Here is a 16056-nt window from a genome sequence, read left to right on the forward strand (position 1 = left end):
GTAACAGAAGATTATTTCATAACGTAGTCAGAGAAAAGGCAGAATAAAGATTTCCTAAATGTGGCACTTTTTGGCTACTAAGCATTTGTATCTACAATCACATTTTAGTGTAATTTTCTACATCCCTTTATCCCTTCCTCATGAGCCTGGTCTTCTACTGCCCTGCCGTGGTGCCAGGTGAGGACCTCAAATCTTCCCCGCACTGCACCATCAGCTGATGCACAGCTCCTCAGCACACCAGGTTTAAGGCGGCGAGTTTGCTTTTCCTTTCACCAGCCGTAGGGACAGCATAAGACAGCCTGGGCACAGACTGGTTGCAGGAGGCAACCATTACCAATCCCTCCCCGATACACACCGGGTGTTTTTGTGCCTCTCTTAATTTTTACTGTTAATATGGGAGTGTAGCAAAGGCACAGCAGAGATACAGCTTCACTGAGTGAGGTGTCCAGCTAGCATACAGGAAAAAACAAACAAAGAAATTATGTCATTAAAGCCTTTCAGTTGAAAAAAGCAAAACTGAGGTGAAATGGAGGTAGACACACTGAGAATCCCAAGGTGTTTGATCTTGTAAAAAACAAGGTTAGTGGCAGGTTGGGAACAAATCCTGTCTCTGAGACAGGACTCAATTTTCAGTCAGAAGATACAGACAATTTAGAGACAGCCATTTTTCAGCAAAGCGACCATTAAGACTTTTGCTGCCACTGCCAAGCACCTCTACCTTTTCTTCATCCTTCCTAGCACCTGGGAAAGCCAGAACACGAGCACAGTGAAATGCCAGGACAAAAATGCTGTCATGCTTCTGAATGCATCGGGAAAAGTGCCTGGATAAAACAAGCTCCAAATCTGATGAATGGCAGGAATGGCACAGCCCTATAGAAGTCGGCAGCTCAGGTGTGCCAGAAACAGTCACCACAGCACACTTGAAATTACAGCAGTCCTGGAGCATCTTTTGCCACTCTGTCTTCGCTCTGACATTTAGGTAATACCTTAGCAAAATTTCCCAGCATGAAATCTCCTCTCTGTCAAAATAAGATTATGCATTTCTCCCCCCTTTTTTTTTTCCTGCTGGTATATAATAGCAAGCAAGCCCCTTGGTGGGTTTTTTGTGTGTGTTTGTGGGGTGTTGTGTTTTTGGTTTTTTTCAGCATCTAAAGATGGAACACTAAGGATTTAAACTTCCCATCTTCTAAAATAATTTCTTCCCTCAAGTCTTGCCTATTTTAGTTGTTAAAGCACTGTCAAGGTTTAAAGCACCTCAACAGTTGCATTTAAACACAAAGTGTTTGGAAGTGCTTAATCTTCTCCAATTTCAAGCTGACACTCCAGTTGAAGAGTAGTGGCTGCAGGATGAAATAATAACTCAGCAGGAAGAAAGAATTTTAAAATTTGCTGGCATTATATGTTGTTCAGGCCTAAAAGGGAGCTGCCACCCCCACCAGAATTAAGGGATATTTTAGTGTGTCAGACAAACAGCCCCAATTCCTTTCCTCTGGCAGCTGCAGCATTTTCCTTCACTGCACACTTTTTCCACATGTCAAGCAGCAGAATATGCCAAGAGCCAGTTGATTATTGCTATAGTAAGTCCAACGAGGGCAATGTTGATTTTTTTTTTTTTTCTCCTGGCTTGAACTTTGCTTACCTTCTCAGGAAACTAACTTCAGGGGAAGATGTCAGAGGAACTGCGAAACAACCACATTACACTTACTCTATTGTTTGGGGAAGGTCATAGGGTACCATCAAGGTCCAGTCAGTAAACCTTCCTAATGCAAATGCTCAATCCATGAAAGATCAAAAAGTAGGAAGGCTCAGACAGTCCTTGTGAAATAACTATCATTAAACTCATCCTGTAACAGTCTTTTCTTCAGCAGACTGAGCTCTCCTGACAAAAGGACTTTTATGCGAAAATGTCTCCACCGGGGTTTTTTTTCCGGCACAGAAATGCAGAAATTCATATCCCTAAGCAACACTAATCTATTACAGGCAAACAATGGTGGCTCTAATGTCTTTAGCTTATTGGGATCTCTACAGAAAATTCTGCTGTAAATGCATGTGTGTGCACTTGAGGATACACATGCACTAATTTTTGTTTGAAAATTATTGTACCGAATTTGTTTTTAAATTAAAAAAAAAATCCACTTCATTCCACTTCTTTATAAAAGGGAGGATTGAAGCATACATTTACATAATAAATTCTCACTGCTCAAAGAATAAAATCACAGAACAGCCTGGGTGTCAAGACCTCGCAAACTTCTCCAGAGCTGCTTTTTTGCACTCTGCCTGAGTTGCCACCAGCTCCTCTTTGCAAGCTTTGAGAAAGCCAGAAAAATCACTGAGGGCTACTGTGCAGTTATCCAAATGTGCAAAAATATTGTAATGTGTTTAAGCATTGGTTAAAAAAAAAAAAACTATGGAGACTTGTTAAATCTCACTCTTCAGACAGAATAATTAGAAAGATTTTTGAACAGTTTATAAAGTTCTAGTGGGGAACTGTCCCACTATACATAGCATAAGAGCCTTAACTGAAAGTAAAAATGTGTACTGTAGACTTTGTTTAAATTAGGTGGGAGGCAAAAAGGGGAAGCCATCAAGTCAGTCAAAAGGATTGAACACTGCTAAGCAGTTAGCACTATACGGTAAGAGTAGCGCTCTCACAAGGCTGATAGGATCCTACCCTAACCTGAGGGTGTTATTTGATTTTAACAGGAGCTTTCAGACTCCAAAACATGCCTGAAATTCCTGGAAAACATGAAACAAACCACTGAAGATAGGGGATTACTTACAGAACAGAAACATCACAACCCTAAATAACGAACCCACAGAGGAAAGCTGCCACCGACTTTCTTTCATTGGTTACACAGTAACAACCCTCTGGAGAAAAGCAAGTCCATTTTCACACCTCCAGAGCTGTCCATGTTTAACAGCCTCTTGGGCAGCACACCAAAGGCTCTCCTCACAGCCACACTTGTGAACGGTACAAAGGACAGAGAGCTCATTTAACTGGTGTGAAGCAACAAGCTGCTCTTTAATTCACCCAGTCCTTGATACTAGCTCTGAGAGAGGTAAAATTCACAACTGTGACTTCTCATCGCTGGTGAACAAGCGCATCACACACAGCACCAACACAACCAATTTGCTTGGCACTGACCAGCAGCATGAGAAATCTTTTGCTGAACTCAATTTATTCTCAGTAATAGAAACATACCCATACACAGCAGGCCGAGGGCTTGACCCTGGAAGCAACCAGAGACAAGTTAAAGGATGGATCTCCTGCAGCTGACCCCAGGGCAGCGAGTAACCGAGTGCTGGGGCAGCAAGTAGCAGCTCAGCCTCTCTTGGGGCTCTTCCAGAACAATAAACCCCAAAGAGCACAACCTAAAGGGGGCGGGGGTCATGCTGCAGAAAGAGCAGCTGCCCGCCACTCCCGCTCTTCAGCCCCCAGCACGACTACTGAAAGAGCCCTCCCGAGACTGACGAATTTATAGCCGCCGCCGAAGAGAGCGACAGGCCGCCCAGCCAATGAACGGCGCGCTCCGGCGCGGCGCCTATTGGCTGCCGACCGGGACGGCGCCCGGCCGGTGGGCGTGGTTTTCCGCGCCGGTGGGCGGGGCGGGGCGGAGCTCCGTGCGGGTCCATGGCGCTCGGGGCGGGACGTGTGCGGTTGCGTGAGCCGGGTCTGACGAGCGGAGGGGCGGGCGGGCGGGCGAGGGGAGCAGGAGCTCCGGTGCGACCCGGCACAGTCGCTCGCCGCCGCGCCCGCCGCCAGCGCCCCGCGGCTCCCCCTGCCGGAGCACAGCGCACCGCACAGGTGAGGATGGCAGCGGCGCTCCGTGGGTCCCGGGCCTCCGTGCTCGCCCTCGGACCCGGCTTGGAGGAGCCGGCAGCCGGGCGGCGGCAGCAGCTGCAACCCACTCGGCTTTTTGGGAGGCTAGGGCCGGACCTCCCTCTTCTCCGGAGTGGGTGTGGAGCGGCGGCGCTCCTCTTCCCGGAGCCGCGGGTCTCTGCGGTGTCGCTGCAGGGAGGGCAGGCGGGAGGCTGGGGGCCCGTCCGGCTCCCCCGTCTGCGTGTCCGCGCTCACATGCACCTGCGGGGCGGCGAGTGCTTGCGGCTCCTTAGCGGGACTTGCTGCCACCCCCTGCCCGCTTTCCCCCCGTGCTGGGGCTGCCCGCGGGGCGTGCGGAGGGCGGCGCTGGGGTCCGGGGCAGAGCGGCGCTGCTCCCCCTACTTCTCCGGCTGAGGAGCCCCCGGGGAGCGCTGCTGCCGCTGCCCCTTCTCCCCCTGTCCGCCCTTCCTTCTCCTCCTCCCTGCGTGCCGGGAGCCCAAGGAGGGGAGCTCGGCGGAGTTCGCGGTTTCCCGTCCTTGTTCCTTTTCCCCCCACACACACACCAAACAACCTCCCTCCGATGCCCCGGGCGCCGCGCAGCTCCCCGGACCGTCGCTCTCCCTCCCCTCCCGCTCCGTCAGCTCTCGCCCTCTGCCGCCCGGCAGAGCTGGCGGCGGCCGGTGCGTATCTTCCCCCAGCCTGATTTTCGCCGCTTCCCCGGCTAAATAGCCACGACCGGGGAGGAGGGGCAGCGGGGAAGGTCCCGATTAACTCGGGACGGTTCCCACGGCGGCAGCGGATCCCCCTTCCCCGGTGCTTGAGGGGATTCGGCTGCGAAATGGCAGGGCGCCGGCCAGCCGCGGGGAGCGGCCGTCAACGGCGGCGGGTGGCGGCGCGCCGGTTGCTGGAGCGTTTCGGGGTGGAATAAGGTGGAAAAGCCTCTGTTTGGCGAATCTCCTCCAGCTTTTTTCCTTCGCGTTGTCTTTTAATCGTGGACCGTTCTCCCGTGCCTTAAAGAAAAACCTTTTAAATGCAGCACTGCTGCCGCGGTGGGTGGTTTTGCACCTCCTGGCTGGATGGGAGGTGCGTCACCCGCTCAGAAGTCTGGCACCCTTCGTGCTTTGATCCTGCACCATCTAACCCTTCAGCAACTATGTAAAGAGCCTTTGCAGGGGCATTGAAGTGCACCGGGTTTTATGCTTTGCAGTTGGAAATACGCTCAGTATGTATTTTGGGAGTGTCTGGATGCATACAGCAACTTCTTGGTTTATGTAAGATGTGGTTCGTTAAGGTGTTTCTCAGCACCTGAGAGGTGCCAGGTACCTTCAGTACCCACGGCCTTCAGCATCTACCAGAGTCATTCCTGTCAGACCGCAGTGGGAAAGGTTCAGGTTGTAACGGCACTGGAAAATTTCATAGGCTTCATCTATCTAGTTATACCCTGTTGTAATGTCAGGTCTAACTGGCTTACCCCTTGGCTAAATTTCTTTAGTTTGTGTTGTAAATTATTGAACAAACCTCAAGTGACCACCTGGGGGTTAAATAACTTATATGTGTCTACACATTGGTTTCTGCTGGTTTAACTATATGCAATTTTAAAAGCTGGAATGCTTCTGGTTTGTGCATGGCCTTGATGTATGCAGTTTGATATAGTGAAACGCTTGAATAATCATCTAAGTATTGCTGAGCTGCTGGTGCCTGTGCTAAGAGGAGTGGGTACAGCACCAGAAGAGAAGGATAAAAGCAGAACCAGCCAACTCTAAACCATTATAATTGTTAATTATGTGCATACCCACTGCTAATTTAATCATGTTGCTACCGGGGTTTTTAGTTTAGTTTTTTGTTTTCTGAATTATTTCAAGCTGTATTTTTCCGTGGACTCAAATAGCACAGGAAGAAGCCCTGAACACGTCATCTTGATTTTATTGCAGCAATTGTAAAAGTGATGCCCAAGTTTTCTGGCAAGGCAGGTGGTTCACTTTCCTTGCATCATCAGATGATATTTTTACCCTCCTGGTTGCCCTCTCTTGTTTGCATGTCGGACCAGCTGTCTGTTGCCCCCAGTGGGATAATCTGTCTAGATTGCAGCCAGGTCATTTGTGCACACCTGAGCTGCTCCAGAGAGATCTGACTGCTGCTAAAGTAATGCTAATGGTAGATTACAGTTTAGGCATCCTTGCTTCAGAGCCACTTTAGCTGTGTTAAACTGTTAGTGTCATTGCCCTGTCAGTATCCTAGTCTCTTATTCTGGTAGTCTGAGAATCACCTGAACTTCTTAAATTCCTGTAGACAGACCTTATAAAACCTTGGCATTTTAAGGTCTTTGCCTTTCCTTGCTATTAAAGTTCACACAGACTTTTATCTTCTCACCTAATTACTATTGCCTGTACTTCTGGCTTTTATTATGTCCATCTCCTCTTCAAAGTGCTGGTGATATTTCCTGGCATGCCGTGCTGTCCGTGTTCACTTTCTATAGGTCTCCCAGTTGTCTTTATCTTTCATTGTGTTGAATTCAGGTTTCTTCTATCATGAGGCCTTTCACAGTTCTTTCTACTCCCGCTCATTATTTTGTTTCTTACTGAATTTTACCACCCATCTTGTCTGCTTACTGTGTACTTGCATTTGTTCCCTTCCTCATAGGTACTCTGTGATTTCTGAGTTAATGTTTAAAGCCACAAACCTACCTGCGCGTAAAGTTCTTCAAAACAAAGCACGTTACTAGCATTTGAGGTAATCACAGTCCGAAGGTAAACACTTTCTGTAAACTGGATCTTGTGACCAAGATTTGAATGCAAGAGCATGTAGTTCTGCAACTTTGTTGTTCTCTTCTGTTCATTTAATTGTGCCTCTTCGTTACATCTTGTTTTGCAAACTCATCGGTAAAGTTAGTGTGTGCTGTGATACAAGCTTGGGAAGAGTAGTTCAAATTTGACTGGAATCTCTTGGTACCAGAATAATAAAAAAGTATTTTCCTCCTGTTGTTCTAAATGCACCCAGGCCAAAGAGTGACAGAGATTGCTTCCAAAGAAAATTCAGAGAAAGCTATTTATTGCTGGGTAGCATACTTGTATCAGATGTAGTTTATAGTGGTGAAAAACTGTCAGTGCCTTAAAAGAAAGCCAAATGTTGATGTCTGAACTACTGTAAAGGACGATTTAGTGCTTTAAAAACAAATCTGCCTGCCCCCCCATCTTTTAAAGTTGGCAAATTTATTTCACTCTTCTGTTTGTCTTGCTCACTTAGGATAGTGTGGTTAGATGCTGGCTGTGTTTGGTCAGTTGAGGATTTTGAATCTCAGGATATGGAGCCTTCATCTGAAATAAAACTGAACCGTGGGTAATTTCTGTTTTGTCCATGTGCCTGTGTGGTGGAGATAGAGTGATATGGTCATATCATGGCATTTTGTGGGGCTTTTGCATAGTTGCCAGCTGGTATAAATTGAACAGTCTTTGCATGTGTGACTCGTCCGTGCTGCAGCCAAGATAGGAAAAAGCTATTGTGGATGGATCAAATATTCTTGCGCTGAGCAGAGGAAGATGAACGATATAGGTTTGTAAATGCTGTTGAAAGCTCTGGTCTCTCAGTTCACTGGGGATGGTTCTCCTGCTGCAGTTACATTAGTCCTCACTGATTTCAGAGGAGTTTTGTCAAAGTGAGTACTTAGGAGTGGGGCCTTGAGTTGCTGGCTTCCTGAAAACAACCCTTGTATCAGTTCATCACCTGCCAGAATGACACATGAGCTTGCCTTGAGCTTATGAGAAAATTGTAATGTCGGTGATGTGTATGTTTGTCCTTTAACGACCGAATTTGTGTGAAATACAGCTCCTCCAGATACAGGCAGTCTTAACAGGAGAAGAACAAATTAATCTAATAAGGTCTATTCCCCGAGCCAAGAGTGAGGCAGTGTAAGAGGGATATACGCAAGCCACAATAATGAGCATGCAGTAGTATTTCTTCACTGTATTTTGGTATGTGGGGGACTCTTGTAAGTATTTCTAGCATAATCTGTTTAAATTTTGTTTCCTTTAAACAGGACTAAAAGAATAAGGAGAAGTTTTATTTATGAGAACTATAAGAAGGCTTACAACAGTTTGAAAAGGATTGATTTATGACACCTCTGATATGTGAGAGCTACGTTTGGTGGTGTTGTTGGCCAGCTGCTGCTGGTGGACTTGAGCTGACTTCATTGCAGCAAGCCCAACAGACAGGTCCTCGTCGCTAATAGAACATAAACAACTGTGATGCTGAAATGAGATGAGGCTCCGAAATGGAACTGTGGCCACCGTGTTAGTTTTCATTACTACTTTCCTCAGTTTGTCCTGGTATACTGCGTGGCAAAATGGGAAAGGTAAGTAAAAGGCTCCAAAATCAGATTGACCTTCATTTAACTGTATGGCTGTGCAGTGCTGCTCTGCGCTAGAAATCTTTAAATTACCTGTTGACTACCTCTGCTCCAGAAGGTGTTGCCTTGGTGAGGTATAAACACGTGCTAGTAGATTCAGGAAAACTAACTTAGAGTGATCCTGATTTAAAAAGAAAAAAAGAAAAGGAAGAAGAAAAAAAGAAATGCTGCTGTTGGAGGAAGGATTTGCTCCAGGCTTATAGTTTTGGTGGGGGTTTTTTGTGTGGTTTTTTGTTTGTTTGTTTGGGGTTTTTTGTTTGTCTTATTTTGGGTTTTTCTTTGTTGGGGAGTTTTTTTGTTTGTCTTATTTTGGTGTTTTTTTGTTTGTTTTTTTTGTTTTGTTTTCCCGGTTTATGGTCATTGGAAAAACATGTGTTCTCCGATTGTGGTGGTGGTGGTGGTGTTGTTATGGGTGGCTTTGTTTTTTTTCTTCCTTTCTAACATATGGCAAATGGACCTGGCTGGAGAATTATTATTATTTTTGGTGCTGCTTTCTGTCTTCCCTGATGATTCAGTGATGGCAGTGGCAAACTGCCAGTCAACATTGTTGAAAGACCTTTCTTGTTGTCTTTGAAGGAAATGTAAAATATTCCTTGTCTGAGTATGAGATCAGAAATAAAGTAATATGAGCAAATTGACCAGGCAATGGGAAATGTATCTATTATAATAACATGAGCGATCTCATGAAATCAAATAACTACTCTATGTAATAAACTTTTACTTTTTTATATATCTTTGTTGATCTAATTCCATTCCATGTGAACCTTGGAAAATTCAGTTTTTCTGAAGGTCAGGAGTGTTTGCTGCAAGTAAGATGTTTCAATTTTGTCCTTTAGTAAAACAAATAAACTTCTTCAGCAATGGTTTCTAGAAGAAAAAAAAGGTGGAATTTTTTTTCTTTATAAATATCTGATCTCTTCAAAAACAGTAGACTATGTCCTTCAAAAAGCAATTATTTTTAAAACCCATATTTGTATCAAATGAGATTGCTACATAGTTTGTTCTGACTGTTCTGCTGAGAATATTCAGTCATGCCTCAGGTTCAATAAAAGGAAGCTGAGGTTTTCCAGCAATACTGTCTGTTGTAGCACAGCCAACTTGTAACCCTTATTTAAGCGTCAAAGAAGCAGATGAATCCTGTGGCATATTGATTTCCCCGCCCCATTGGGCGTCTGTAGGAGAAGCAGATGCTTTGTGGTGTGATCTCTGCTGTGGCAGTTGGTTGGTAGGCTAGCCTTCTCAATGAGAGCAGCAGGAAAAATGTCAGGTTCTCAAGGTTGTGGCAATATTTATATATCATTTAATTGGACAACAAAAGTGTAGACGTGCCAAAGACTGACAAGGAAAGGGTATCTGAATAGCACTGTAAGTAGTATTTTCTTTATTTTGACTAATACCACATTCTCTTGTTACATTTTATGTTACTGATTCATTTATCGCTGAGGAACCTCACAAGAATTTTGCTTTCACTTCAGGAAAGATTTATATCTATGAAATTATTTCTCATGCTTTTTTTCTTTCTTACTTGACATGTGATTTACAAGCCTCGTTCTGTTTTGTCAAAGCATAACACAAAGAAAAGTATCTGTTAAAAGAAATTAACAAAAATCTGCTATTTGGAGACCACTAGTATATGTGGCACTTGGTGACAATTTAAGCTTTTGTTGGTCAGACTGCTCTATTTTTTATACTATTTTTTTCCATATGGATGCCTGGAATCAATAATTTATTAATGTTGGCATAAAAGTTCCGCATTTGTCTTCTTCCAGATCTTGCTGTTGAGCATTAAGATGGTAATTTGTTGAATAAAAATCAGTGTAACAAGACATCAGTAATGTGTTAATTAATCATAAATCACAGTTGTAGAACTACAATCTAGATAACTTGCTCTTAAGGTGTTGCTTCAAGAGAAATTTACACATAGAATGTCATTTTTAAAATTTTATTTTACTTTTTAACTTACAATTAGTATTTTATTGATTTGCACAGATTGTCTTAAACCAAAACAGATTTGAGTTCATTTGTACCACGTTTTCAATCAACCAGAGACATTTTTGCACCAATGGAAAAGGTTCAGAAACTGCCGATATATATTTATCCAGGATTTTTTTCAGCTTAATATCATTTAATATTTATTTAGTAAGCCTTGCAGGATGGTATCTTAATTGATAACTTTTTCATTACATATTTTTGAGTGTCTTGATTAGAAGCAAATAAAAGCTTGCTGTCCCCATTCACTGAAAGGCTATGGGGTGTCACATACTCTGATCATCATCTTTTGTTATTCATTTCATTTATATAGCATGCACTAGATTCCTGTAGGTATTTGTCAGTCTTTGGACATCAAAGTAAGTCTATAGTTGGAAAGAAAATACTATTTACATTTTTTAAGAGAAAAAGCAAAGCCCCAAATAGCTAGCTTCTCAGTGATAACTAGAAGAAATTTTACCTACCAAGCATAGAGCCTTGTTTATAACAACCCTAATCTAGTCTTCAAGTGATTAATTTTATTGAGGAACTAAGATCTTGGATAATTGTCGCTTAAAATACAGAAACATTTGTAGAATAGCAATGAGACAGGGGTGATGTGGTATTTTTGTAGATCATGTCTTCCTCTGGTAAATGTACCTAGTCCCAGTCTATGCAGGATAGGATTTAGACACTTAAAAGTGATACAAAGTTTGGTACTAGTTTAAAGTACAAAACCTTGCCTCTGCAGAGCAGTGCTTTACAAACGTTAGGGCTATGCTGAAAAGTTCTCAGGGCTTGAAGGAAATACTCTGAAGCTCCATCACTGGCAACAGCATGGCTTTAGCTTGCTCAGTGGTCTGATTGTGTAAATAGCCTTTCAGGGGGCTGTTGGATTGCTGTTTGTATGAAATGGCCAATTACATGGCTTTGCTTTTAAAGTTTGCTATGTTTGAAGAATGTTGACTGAAATACCCCTGGTCATTTGAGAGCGTTTCAAAATTAGGCCACGATCTTTGTCACTTTTTGGACCCCGTGCAGTGTCTAGAAGCACTGGAGTTGTCAGGAAGCAGTACAAGCTCTGAATATACCCAGGAAAGACTTCTCCTGTGAGATTCATGAACAAGAGTTGTAAGACTGTTTCCTAGGAGTTAAAAATGTGCTATGGTTAGCATGAATGAAGTAGATGTTGGAAATTGAATCTTACCAAAATGCTGATTACTTTGCACAGAAGGACCACTTTTAAAGGATCTGCAGTGCACTTCACATTCACAGTTAGTCAGTTCAGTGTAACATGTCCTTGAATTCCCCCTAAGACTGAGCTCTTATGCAAGCAATAACTTTCTGCTTAACACCATCTCTTTTGACTGAATCGTGCTTTCTGGTACTACTGACCTGCACAGGGTCACAAGTCTTTGCCCCCTCATTTGTGAGCTACAGAAATGCATTTTATTTTATTTTTTTTTAATCCTAAAAGCACCACTCTTAGGAAGATCTAACCAGTACAAAACAGTACAAAAATTACATCAAAGCTGTTGTGTGCTATGTAGAGAGCATAGTCTTGATGCTTTGATCTTTAATGTGACTATGGGTCTGAGTACATAATGTTCCAGGAAGAGCATTATGCTCCGTAATGCTCAAGAGCCTTTCCTTGGGTCAACAAACTTCCTGATGCCTGTCACCAGCATGGAAGTTGGTAAGGAAGGTAAATACTGAGTTTGGGTAGGTGTGGTAGGTTGAGATTCCTCAGCAAAGCATTCATCAACCTAATCGCTTAACTTCCTGTGTTAAAGTTCTACTCTGATCCTGCTGCCTTTGATTAAAAAAAAAAATTTTTTTTTTTTTTTGTTTGAAGTATGTGTACTTTGTTCTTGGTGATAGACAGTAGTTTGCAGTGTCTTGCATCATTTTTAGAAGATATTTGGCTACTTAAAGTGGTGAGGACCTGGATGGCATATGTGTCAGGAAAATCTGATGCAAATTAACCCCTCAGGATTGTCTAAATTATGTAGTTTTCAGAGCAATCTGAAACTGGTAGGGTATGTCATCTTCTTCCCATGTAAGACATATTCTTCTTTAATGATGAAGAGTTAATTGAAAAAGCTTCTGGTTTTCAGTTCATTTAAGGGTGTTGTCATAACCATATGATCTCTTCACTGTATAGGGTTGGCATGTTTTGGTACACTGATTAAAATTCACATGAGAGAACTTCCAAGAGGACACTTACTTCTGAGATATTTACCTAGATTCCTAGTTTGCTGAATATTCATTCATACTTAAGTAATGATGGTTGGAGCTATTGTTTTGTTTTAAACCTGATGTTTTCTCTCATTTGGAGAGAAAATGGCCTAGGCTGTATAATAAAACTGTTCTTGTTGTTCTTCTCCGGCTATTTTCATTAAATTAGAATTACTGCACTGTTTGTTAGCCACAATAATCATAAGTGCTGAAAAATATCTAAACTTAACAACAAACATAAGAAAATCTAACCGAGGCTAAACCAAAAGGCATCAGACAACGGTAGAAAATTTTGGATTAAGAACCAGGAATATTAATTCCTGGAGAGAGAAGAGTTCTACAGAACCATGGAGGAAATGGGGCAAGGAGCACAGGAGGTATATTTTTTCCTTTGGCAGTGGTTATGCAAACATTCTCTTTAAAAATAGATCAGAAATCTGAGAGATGCATGTTAGTATTTTGCAACTACAACCAACTTTAGTTTGTGCTTTGATCCTAAGAGAAGCTTTCGTTTGAGTAAATGCTGGTAACAGTCTTCTGGCTGCGCATTCTGATTTTCAGAGTTATGTGCTGATTTCCCATGGATGTGAATTAAAGCCAACCAACTGAAAAACTTAAACAGACTACAAAATGGGAAGAGTGGAGGCAGGGGAAGGGACAGGGTAGGATGCTAAAGTAGAAAGTGTATATAACAGTTTATGCCAGTGAGTTTGTTTGGAGGAGAAGAAAGGTGTGTGTTGTCTTTTTTTTTCCTCCTCCTCTGTGAAATAGAAGGGAAGTGTTGGTTTCCTTTGGAAATTCTGTTGCAGATCTTCCAGGAGCTGAAATTAAAGGAAATAGGAGTTTCCTTTTTCTTTTTAACAGCAGCACATGGACATTATTCTGGTCTCTACCTAAAATACACTTCCAGCTTGGTTTCCCAAACATTGGGATATAGGTTATTGATATTAAACATAGGAGTTGAATTTTGTTAAGGCCAGTCAGGAATGTAGGTTTGGAATGGTTACTGAGAGTCCTCGTGCAGGCAGCGAGCCCACTGTCCCAAGTGAATCGAGCAGGCTTCTTGGTATATATACTAGCTGTTGAGGTAGGCAGTGCTTAGGTTTAGAGTGTCTTTGTGTCCGTCTTGTGACTGTTGCAGCAGAACTACTGACACCAGTGATTTGGTGAGCTGCAGTGGAAAGGATGACAACCGAAGGGGCTTTTGCAGCACTGCCCTGTCCCTTTGCTTTCTTAAGTTAGCTCAATAGTTTATGGGATTCTAAAACTTGGTTACTACCAGAGCACTGAATGTGATGAGACTCAACCAACATCTTGAGGTGCTGGTTTTGACTGTGGCCCAGCCCTTAGGGCTGGGGAAAGGCAATACTTTTTGCTCGGTGTGGCTTTTATTAGTACTTCTTTAGCCTGTGTCTTCTATGCTTGCATGACTCCTGTGGAACGCTGGTTGCTGCTCCCATGTGGAGACTGTCATATAGTAATTTAGCCAACCCAGGAAAGAAAGTTGCATCTGTCGCGGCTGTTTATTCTCTAGCAGCTCTACTGTAAGAAATTTATCTACAAATGTATCTACGAAGAAACCTTTGCAATGGATTGTAAGCCAGCATGTATTTATCTTCTTCCTAAAAACTATCTTCCTAGAGTAGTTACAATACTTACATAGTCACATTTTTAACAGTGAGCAAGAGAGGCTTTTCAATGATCTGTCCTGGTGTCTGTGGTGGTTGGTATTTTCCTTAGTGAATCTGGGTGATGAGAGGGAGAGATTTCTTACTACATTTCAAACAGCACCGTGCTGGGAGGAGCAACAAAGGTAGGCAGAGAGATGGAAGTTTAAAATAATTTATGCAAATTGAAGCCCTGGTCAGGAAGGAGGTCAATGGAGGGTTGAAAGCAGGTGAAAGTGCCCCAGACAAAACGCATGGGGTGCAATAAAGCAGAAGGAAATCAAATGTGTACATAAAGAATGGGGAAGAAATTTGGCGTTAGGATTCTAGTTAGAAATGGCAGTTTACTGTAAATCGCATGCTAAGTATGAGTCATCACGTTATTCTAGAAAATAAAAGAAATTGAACAGAAAAGGGATGTTAGAGAAGTAAAGAAGTATGAAGTCTACTACTCCAACAAGACACAGGAAGTCTTCTGTCTGCTCTGCTTGGCACTGTGTCCATGTCTGGATGGTGCACTGCAAAGAAAATAGATTAGTTAGGTGGGGCTCAAAGGAGCGATGAGTGATCAAAGATCTAGAAAATTTACACTGTAAGAGGAGGGTCAGTGTCCTGACATGACTTAACTTGAAGGAAAGGTGTGAGAAGAGAGATGGGGAGATACTTTTCAAACATTTTAAAAGTTCTTGGGGTGTTGGGGGGGAGCGGGGGAGCAGGGGGAAATCTATTCTTTGTGGCTATAGTGAATAACAGGATATAAGGGACTGAAATTGAAAGGGAGAGCAAGCTTAGGTAGTGGAAAAAGTTGTTTTAGTAGCAAGTACAGTTACATACTAGAGTAGATTGTTGGGAGGGGTGAAGAATTTCCATGTAGGCATTTTCAAGAACCAGTTAAACCAGTGATGACAAGTAAAAGACACCAATACTACGTTTGGTACCAATAGAGATTTGGGCTAGCACAAAAAGAGTGAGTTACGCTGTTTTTTTGAAGTCAATATGGCACTCCTAAAATAAGTTTCAGGTAGGGAAGACCTACAGCTGTCAAGAATCATCTAACTTTGAACTAGCTGTCTCACTAAGAGTAATTTTGAGCAAGGGATTGGACCAGATGACCCTAGGAGTCCCTTCTAACCTAAGTTATACTAGGTATTCTTGGCCTTTGCCAAGTTTATCTCCTCCTGTGCCAAGAGCTACATGCCAGTGCATTTCATTGCTAAATAATATTGATGTTTGCATGAGATAGTTGCCCTTTACTGTTGTAAAATTTGATCCCTTAAAATACATAAAATGTTTGCTTGTATTTCAGCAGGTTTACTTAACCTTTTATTGTTAATATCCACAGCCCTTTCTATAGCTAGGAACCATAAAAACACTGTGTTAGAAAAATCTCCCAAAGCGATTTGTTTTTATTTTCTAGCGTGATTGATTTCCCTCCACCCCACCCCTTACCCTCGCTGTTTAGAGTAGTATCTTATTCAGTAACTTTATTCCTACTGTGTAGTCATGACTTTATTTGCTGCCTGGATAACAAAAACAAAAAAAAATTATTGAACCAATCTTTACGATTAGAATCCTGTATGTTGTTTCTTTTTAGGATGAGACACCGGTAAGTCTGTAATTTAGTTTTGTTTATAATGCACTATGTTTTGTTTTCCTGAATATGGCAGGAAGTGAATAGAAAGTGTTTTCCTTGCTCACAGTGCAAGGCTTTATTTCAGCTAATCTCTCCCTAAAAAGCAATTACTCTAGACAGTCTTTTAGAGCTGTGCTTCCAGCTACTTTTCTGGTTGTCTCCTTGGCTTTCATGCAGCTTTCTTTCTGCAGATGCTTCCCACAGATGTGACACCCATCTATCTAACAGTAAACAACAGAAACCCTATTTTTGCTTGTGGCAGTATATAATTTTACTATCTTATGCTCAAAAATCATTTAAAAATTTCCTGTAGTTATGTTACTGTTGT

General features: G+C 42.5%; 1 protein-coding gene across 2 annotated transcripts in view; it reads left to right on the forward strand.

The window, feature by feature from the left end:
• The first annotated feature begins 3696 nt into the window (after positions 1 to 3696).
• Positions 3697 to 16056, forward strand: part of MGAT4A (alpha-1,3-mannosyl-glycoprotein 4-beta-N-acetylglucosaminyltransferase A) — a 79033-nt gene continuing 66673 nt past the window's right edge. For both annotated transcript variants that reach the window (XM_065631120.1, XM_065631111.1), the window contains exons 1-2: positions 3697 to 3805; positions 7854 to 8168. In XM_065631120.1, the coding sequence (XP_065487192.1) occupies positions 8075 to 8168 (94 nt within the window). In that variant the 5' untranslated portion in view covers positions 3697 to 3805; positions 7854 to 8074. The remainder of the gene's footprint in view (positions 3806 to 7853; positions 8169 to 16056) is intronic.

The sequence above is a fragment of the Caloenas nicobarica genome, chromosome 1 (assembly GCF_036013445.1).
Source record: "Caloenas nicobarica isolate bCalNic1 chromosome 1, bCalNic1.hap1, whole genome shotgun sequence".
Classification (NCBI taxonomy): Eukaryota; Metazoa; Chordata; class Aves; order Columbiformes; family Columbidae; genus Caloenas; species Caloenas nicobarica.